The sequence below is a fragment of the Salpingoeca rosetta genome, assembly GCF_000188695.1.
Source record: "Salpingoeca rosetta unplaced genomic scaffold supercont1.7, whole genome shotgun sequence".
NCBI classification, from domain to species: domain Eukaryota; class Choanoflagellata; order Craspedida; family Salpingoecidae; genus Salpingoeca; species Salpingoeca rosetta.
The window spans coordinates 1764117-1771616 of record NW_004754927.1 but is presented as its reverse complement, the minus strand read 5'-3'; the positions used below and the strand labels follow the sequence as shown (position 1 = coordinate 1771616).

The following is a 7500-nucleotide window of genomic DNA, read 5'->3' as shown; positions in this document are numbered from 1 at the left end:
GAGTCAACGACAGTGTACAGCCATTTCATCTCCAGTCCATTCGTGTCAAATGCAACACACCCATACCGGTGTGATGGGTTGTCATCGCGCAGGCGTACCCCCCACGCCTTTCTGCTTGCGCTATCCGAAGGATAGCCATGCTTGCTCCAAAAGGCATCCAGGTCCGCGCGTGATGCAATCTGCTCCTCGTTGCAAAAGCGCCGCCAATACAGCGGCATCGTCTTCGCCACAGCGCGTCGAATGGCGCGCTTGTCCTGCACGATCCAGCACAGCAGGCGCAGCGAACGGGGATTGAATGTGTGATGCGTGTGGGGTGCGTGTGTGATGTATGCAACCATGAGGAAAGGAAGCAGCACACGCATGTGAAACAAGGGAACACGCGCACAATGCATGCACATTTATGGACAAGAGCACACGCGCACAGGGCCAGTGTCGTGAGCACTTTGATGTTATTCTTTTCTTCTCCTTCTCCTTCTCATTTATGCACATCCCAAGCACAGGGTCCTGTGCGTGCAGCATCATGCGCGTGGATGGGTTCAATGGCTGCAATGCCACGCCATTACCTTTGTTCGAAGCGGTGTTGTTGATGATGATGGTGGCGATGATGATGATGGTGGCGATGATAATGATGGTGGCGATGATAATGATGATGAAGTGGCTTGCAGTTGATCGGCGTTAACATCAACAACAGCAACGACACCACCGCAGCCATCCTGAAAGAAAGGGCACGGGGGAGGTAGTGCGTAAACATGTGAGCGTGACTGCGTGTCACTTTTGTGCACACCAGTGTCAATATGAACAGAGGTCAGGCATCTGATTATGCAACGCACACACCGAGCTTTGGCAGGCACGTTTGCTGAAGCCCAACACAGTCTGGCCACAGAATCAACACACAGTACATACAGCCATCATTTCCCAGCAAGCCAAATGCGCCACAAATGCACCACAACCCCAAGTCACGACTGCGTCACAACTGCAACGCAACACCATGTCACTGCCCACCTTGTCCCAGGGCGCGCCGACAACTTGCGGGCCGACGTGTTGGTACCACTGGTGGTGATGGCGGTGTGAATTGAACGTCATGGAACATCGTACCAATTGCGTGCATGGAGACGTGTTGGCAGGGAGCATCAGCATCACCCGCACGAACCAACACGCAGCAAATCTGTTGCACTGCCTGGCCACACTGCAGGCCCCTCTCTCTTTCTCACTCTTTCACGCGCACACTTGAAGTCTCGCACGACCACACACACACACACACACACACACACACACACACACACACACACACACACACACACACACACACACACACACACACACCATGACTCGCTCACACACACACACACACACACACCATGACTCGCTCACACTCGCAGGCACACACACATCACACAGAGTCGCTCAAGTTCAGGTTCGCAAGCATCAGCGCGTTCAAGACCGAGTGTACGCACGGAAGCAAGTCTGCCTGCTGAGTAGATCAGCAAGCCCTCGTCGCCACGCTTGTGTGTGTTGACGCCAAACACAGCCGTTAGCGGGCCAAACCCGGGGGCAAACGCACAAGCAACCTCAACGGGGCTGTGCATGTATATGATTTGTGTTTGTGTGCGTGTGTGTGCGTGTGTGTGTTGTGTTGTGTTGTGTTTTGTGTGTTGCATTTGTGGATTCCATGATTGTGTCGGCGACAACGGCGTACCGTGCCCAAGCATGCATGGGAAGACAATGAGTGACTCTGTGTTTGTACACGAGGGAGCAAGCGGGATGGGTCACACCACACCAAGCACATGTCACACGAAACGGATGAACGATCTTGCAAGCACTGACCGATACAGGTGAGCCCATGGCAGGCGCGGCTGTACGCGCGTTCCGTTGATGTGCATCTGAATTCGCGGACACATGTACAGCATCTCAAGCCTACGACGCAGCGAGCGCTGTGTGTGCGTGTGGTGTGTGTGTGTGTGTGTGTGTGTGTGTGTGTGTGTGCGTGTGTGTGTGTGTGCGTGCGTGTGTGGTGTGTGTGTGTGTGATGTGAATTCGTCGTGCACGCGTGAAAAAGAGGTAAAAGCAGCGCAATTGAAACACGTGTGCGCGCATCAGGGCTTGTGACGGGTGGCGAGTGGAAGGTGATGGGACGGGGCATGTAGTGGTGCGACAGCATGCTGCATGTATGGTGAAGGCATCCAGAATCCAATGTCGTTTCGAGGCACGAATGATTGCATGTGCACGCTCACTGCGCCCCTACCTTGGCATCTCCTTGGTCTGGCGAAGTGGCGGCTGCAAGAAGAATGTCGCGGTGGGTCCTCGTGAAGGTTGGCTGTTGTGGTGTCCCGCACGATGTCGTCGTGTTCATGCCAAACACGCACACCATCGTGCCCTCATCTGCGGATTTGTTCGTGCATGTGTGTGAAGTGAGTGCGTCCGTCACAGTGTGCAAGATGCAGCATAAATTATTGACGATAGACACAATTGACAACAAGTGCGCAAGCAATACACCCTCACACACATAAAAGCATACATCCACGCAGGGTACAGTGACGCTAACGAATCAACCGACAAACGAGACAGACGCCATCAAACACACACACACACACACACGCACACGCATACGCACACACACACACACACACACAGAGCAATGCCACATGCCGATACACTAGACAGCCGCGCACCAGCAGCACGTGCAAGGTGACTACATCACCTGGGATGCGGGCAAACTGGTGCATGAGGGCGGAGACGGTGGTGAAGGGGGAGGAGGTGAGGATGGCGTGGCGGTGGATGGCAGCATCGCCCTTGGCGTCCACAACAACGGGTGCATCTGTCGAGGAATACACAAGCAGCCGCAAGTCGTGTGAGCGGGAAATGGAGCCACACATGTGGTCAGAAGAGCTTGAACAAGAAGATCGCGGCAGTTGTCTGATAGAATTGGAATTGGAAGCGAAATTGGTCTTGTTTGTCATCTCATCTGATTGTCAGCAAGACTCGAATGCATTAATGCAGACGTGAACAAAGCCAGACAGGCAGGCACACAGAAGGACAGGCACAACCATTCAGGCAGACGAACATACACAGACGCGCACAGCAACAGGCAAGCATATGGGCAGACAACTGATATCAACACGAACATAATCAGAGCACGACCATATGCATTGGCTTGGGTTGTGGTACACATCCGTGTTCACTCACCATCAACGATGTGCCAGGTGAGCTGGGCGAAGGGCATTGCACACCCTCGCTGTCAACACAACAAGTAATGCAATGTGTGTGTGTGCGTGAGAAGGAGGGGGACACGAGTGCGACGCGTGTTGGCGAGGATCAAGAACAGAAAGCGTCACAGAATGCTGTACTGCAACGTAGTACTCACACAGGTGCAATGTGGTACTCTCACACGCACGTCAATACCCACAACCACAGAAACATGACTGCGTTACACCATACCACACATCCATATTCAATTGTTGCACATGAAAAACATGACAAAAGACACAAGCGAGCAAGCTATCTGTGTGTGCATCACATGTGTGTGAGAGGTGCGTGTGTGTGAGTTGCGTGTGTATGTGTATGTGTATGTGCATGTGTGTGTGTGTGCGAGTGTCCTGCACAATACCACGTGCTCAAGGTCAAAGGCTGCAAGAAGCTTGAAGGAGATCATGGCGGCCGTCAGATGCACGCGGTCTTGGCGGGAAAATATCATCACTCCATCACCGATGGCCATTGCGCTGCTGAGAAGCCGTCGCACAAACGGGTCCGTGGCTTCACGTGCACACACATCCACACACACGCATATCCACACACACACACACACACACACACACACACGCACACACACACACACACACACACACACACACACACACACACAAGCAATGGCAGTGCATTGGTGCGGGTTGGTGATGGGTGAATCTCAGGGCGTGGGAGAATCAGAATGCAGACGACCACAGTAGAACCAACAGATTCGCGAGGGTTTGGCCCACGCTTGTGCACATTTGAACTCATATATTGCATGTTCATCCCCGCCCCCCCCAAAACACACAGTCGCGCACACGAGTAAACGCGCACTTCCACGTGGCAAGTAGATAAGAGTACAAAAGCATTACAAAGAGAAGAACTGGTCTCGGCTTTTGTGAACGGTCAAGCGCACCTTGTTGAAGCATGGTCGTGACTTCTGCTGGCGGTATTCCCGGCCCGTTGTCTGCGATGAGAAGAAAGCGGGGCACCCGCTTCCCAGCTGCACGTCCTGCAGGCGTCCATGCCTTGGTCTCCTCTTCTTGGGACGAAGAAAGAAACAGGCATGGAACACGGAACGTGACTGTATGCATTGGTTACACACGTACATGTTCAAAGCAGCATAAAGCCAAGACAATGTGCGGCGGCGGTTGCACGACATGACACCAAATGCCGTTATACGTACCACACACACACACACACACACACACACACTACACACACACACACACACGCACGCACACATACTCGCACGCACACATACTCCACACACACACATACACACACACACACACACACGCACGCACACTCACACACACACACACACACACACACACACACACACACACGCACACACACACACACACACACACACACACACTCACAAACACACGCGCACGCAGAGCGACCTCACCGAGAACAACGTTCACCATCGGAGCCTTGCGTTCCCTGAGAGGCCCAGTGTCACAAATGAATCGGCATCACAGCAAAACATTGGGTGGGAACATTTGTGTCAGTGAACGTGCAAGCAGATGCAAGTGGCGGCACATGTGGCTTTTGCAGACCGCGACAACACATTGAGCAAGTGCACTTGCACTTGACACTGTCTTGAGACTATGCGTGTATTCGTTTCGAGGACAGCCACCTCAACGCCACAAATCTTACACAGCATTGTCGATGAGCATACACAAGGCCTCCAATGGGTCGTGCTGGCTCCCGTGTTCCCTTTGCCGTGAAGCAGCAAGCATGAAAAAGGCGGCGGGGTAGTGGATACCGGTGAGCACAGCACAGTGGGCGCCAAACAGCAGCAACAACAACTACGCAAGCTGTGTGCCAGGCAAGCACGAAGGTGTTGGAGTGTGCACGAATGCTTTTGTGTGTGTGTATGTGTGTGTCTGTGTTGGTGGGGTGGCTCGCACCTCCATTTGGAGAGTGTGGATATTCTTTGACCGGATGGATGCAACCGAGCAACGGCAACTCTGCCATGCTCCTGTGCCGCAGCAGCTCTCACGCTGTTGTGCATCGTTCTGCTCTCGGTGATTGTTGGCGATTAGTCAATAATATACATAATTTTCGACAACACGGTGGTCCTTCCACCAGCCAGATGCAGCGTGCGCAGCGGCGTGGTGGTGGTGGTGGACGTGGTGGTGTTGTTGGACGTGGTGGAGGACGTGGCTCACGTGGGAAGCAAGGTTCAACGCCGGAGTTGGAGCTACTACATCACGCAGCACACCAAGGTTTGTGTTCAACCCACATCCTTTGTTGTGAGATGAGGTGAAGTTCCTCAACTGCTCGCACCTATGTGCACCTTGCACACCCTCAACGCGCCAAACACACCTACACACACCCTCAACACACACCCTCAACAAACACACGCACACACGCACACTCACACACCCTCAACACACCTGCAGATGAGGCGTGGCTTCAAACAGCAAGAGATCAGTTGCCTGGAGCGCTTGAGCTGTGTCAATCTTCGACGATGGGCAATGGTGTGATTGCGAATCCAGAAGGGCCTGGCATTCGGGATGGTGACCTCATCATGTCAGAGACCGTGGATTGCTTCGTCATCTGTCAAGACTCCTACGACGTTCGATGCCATGGCTGCCTCGCTGCAAACGTCGACTTGGTGCCATGCGACTGCGAGTGGGCGCACTTCTGTCACACCTGCGACAGCAACCGAGACGCTGTTCACACGCAAATGGAGTGTCGCGTGTTTCAACAGCCCGAGTTCGAAGACCTGCCCGAGCCCACGCAGGAATACGTTCGCCTTGCGCTTCGCATCTGGTACAAGGACGGCGTGCGAGACCGCATCCAGCGCGCGCTCTGCCGCTCTGCTCACTGCAACTCCTGGCCGCAGTGGCAGCTAATCCGCAGCGCAGCAGACTTTGTCGCGGTATCGTTGCTTGTTCGTGTGTGTGTGTGTGTGTGCGTGTGCGTGTGTGCGTGTGGAAGAGTAGGAGCGCTTATTTGGGCTTGTTTGCTGATGCTGTGTGCTCATGTTGGTGTTGTCTTGTGTAAATGCAAGTTTGTGTCGTGTGAGTGTATGTTCACGTGCGAACTGCCAACGCACCAATTTCGAGCCTGCCCTTTTCACCTCTTTCTTTCCTGCTGGCATCGCTCACATGTACATGTGTGCACATGTGTACGTGTACGTGTGTGTGTGCGTGTGTGTGTGTACGTGTGTGTGTACGTGTGTGTACGTGTGTGTGTGTGCGTGCGTGCGTGCGAATGTGGTTGTGTTGCAGGGCGTGGATGCATCAGTGGACCGGCTGGTGGTGGTGGACTGTCTCCTTCGTGCGGCCGCCAACTGCATTTGCATCATGAACGACATCAGAGATGAGGTAGGGACAGCACATTCACATGCAGAATGTACACGTTTGTAACCACACACGCACGAGCACACACGCACACACACAAGTGCCTGCAGATCCTACACTTTACGCCCAGCACATGAAGGACCTCTCTGTGTTGCATGTCTTCCACAACTGCAACAGCCTTTTTGACGCAACGCGTGTGTTCACAAGGCAGCGCCGATGTTGTTGTTGTTGTTGTTGTTGTTGTTGTTGTTGTTGTTGTTGTTGTTGTTGTTGTTGTTGTTGTTGTTGTTGTTGTTGTTGTTGTTGTTGTTGTTGTTGTTGTTGTTGTTGTTGTTGTTGTTGTTGTTGTTGTTGTTGTTGTTGTTGTTGTTGTTGTTGTTGTTGTTGTTGTTGTTGTTGTTGTTGTTGTTGTTGTTGTTGTTGTTGTTGTTGTTGTTGTTGTTGTTGTTGTTGTTGTTGTTGTTGTTGTTGTTGTTGTTGTTGTTGTTGTTGTTGTTGTTGTTGTTGTTGTTGTTGTTGTTGTTGTTCGTCGTCGTCGTCGTCGTCGTCGTTGTTGTTGTTGTTGTTGTTGTTGTTGTTGTTGTTGTTGTTGTTGTTGTTGTTGTTGTTGTTGTTGTTGTTGTTGTTGTTGTTGTTGTTGTTGTTGTTGTTGTTGTTGTTGTTGTTGTTGTTGTTGTTGTTGGTGTTGTAGTCAAATGTTGTTGTTACCTCCACGTCACAGATGAAAAACTGCCGGAAAAAAACGCGCAGTTCCGCCTGACAGTAAAAACGGTGCGAGTGGGAGTTACGGGGATGAGTTAGAATGCAACAAACGCGCTCACAGCCACACGCATATCACGCAGCACACCAGCGGAAAAAAGATGAAGAGCGATAAAAGCAATAAATAAAGAACGCACGGTGCGCGCGCACCAAAAACACCTGCATCTCATGGCAGCTTCAACATCCTCACTGGTCGAAG

The 7500-nt window shown here is 52.4% G+C and overlaps 2 protein-coding genes across 2 annotated transcripts in view; one reads left to right on the top strand and one right to left on the bottom strand.

Annotated features, from left to right (window-relative positions):
• PTSG_03415 (uncharacterized protein) overlaps positions 1-5270 on the bottom strand; it is a 7797-nt gene extending 2527 nt beyond the window's left edge. Inside the window, exons 1-13 of the mRNA XM_004995944.1 lie at positions 5142-5270; positions 4888-4947; positions 4637-4671; positions 4139-4261; positions 3605-3750; positions 3184-3232; positions 2699-2815; positions 2243-2379; positions 1825-1931; positions 1455-1578; positions 1003-1050; positions 564-713; positions 67-254 (exon numbers count right to left, since the gene is read on the bottom strand). Of these exons, the coding sequence (XP_004996001.1) occupies positions 67-254; positions 564-713; positions 1003-1050; positions 1455-1578; positions 1825-1931; positions 2243-2379; positions 2699-2815; positions 3184-3232; positions 3605-3750; positions 4139-4261; positions 4637-4671; positions 4888-4947; positions 5142-5245 (1388 nt within the window). The 5' untranslated portion in view covers positions 5246-5270. The remainder of the gene's footprint in view (positions 1-66; positions 255-563; positions 714-1002; positions 1051-1454; positions 1579-1824; positions 1932-2242; positions 2380-2698; positions 2816-3183; positions 3233-3604; positions 3751-4138; positions 4262-4636; positions 4672-4887; positions 4948-5141) is intronic.
• A 56-nt stretch (positions 5271-5326) lies between these two features.
• PTSG_03414 (uncharacterized protein) lies at positions 5327-6608 on the top strand (the record flags this gene model as incomplete). The annotated part of the gene is made up of 3 exons (XM_004995943.1): positions 5327-5459; positions 5637-6118; positions 6471-6608. 3 exons carry the CDS (start codon positions 5327-5329, stop codon positions 6606-6608), a joined length of 753 nt encoding a protein of 250 aa, XP_004996000.1.
• Between the last annotated feature and the right edge of the window lie 892 nt (positions 6609-7500).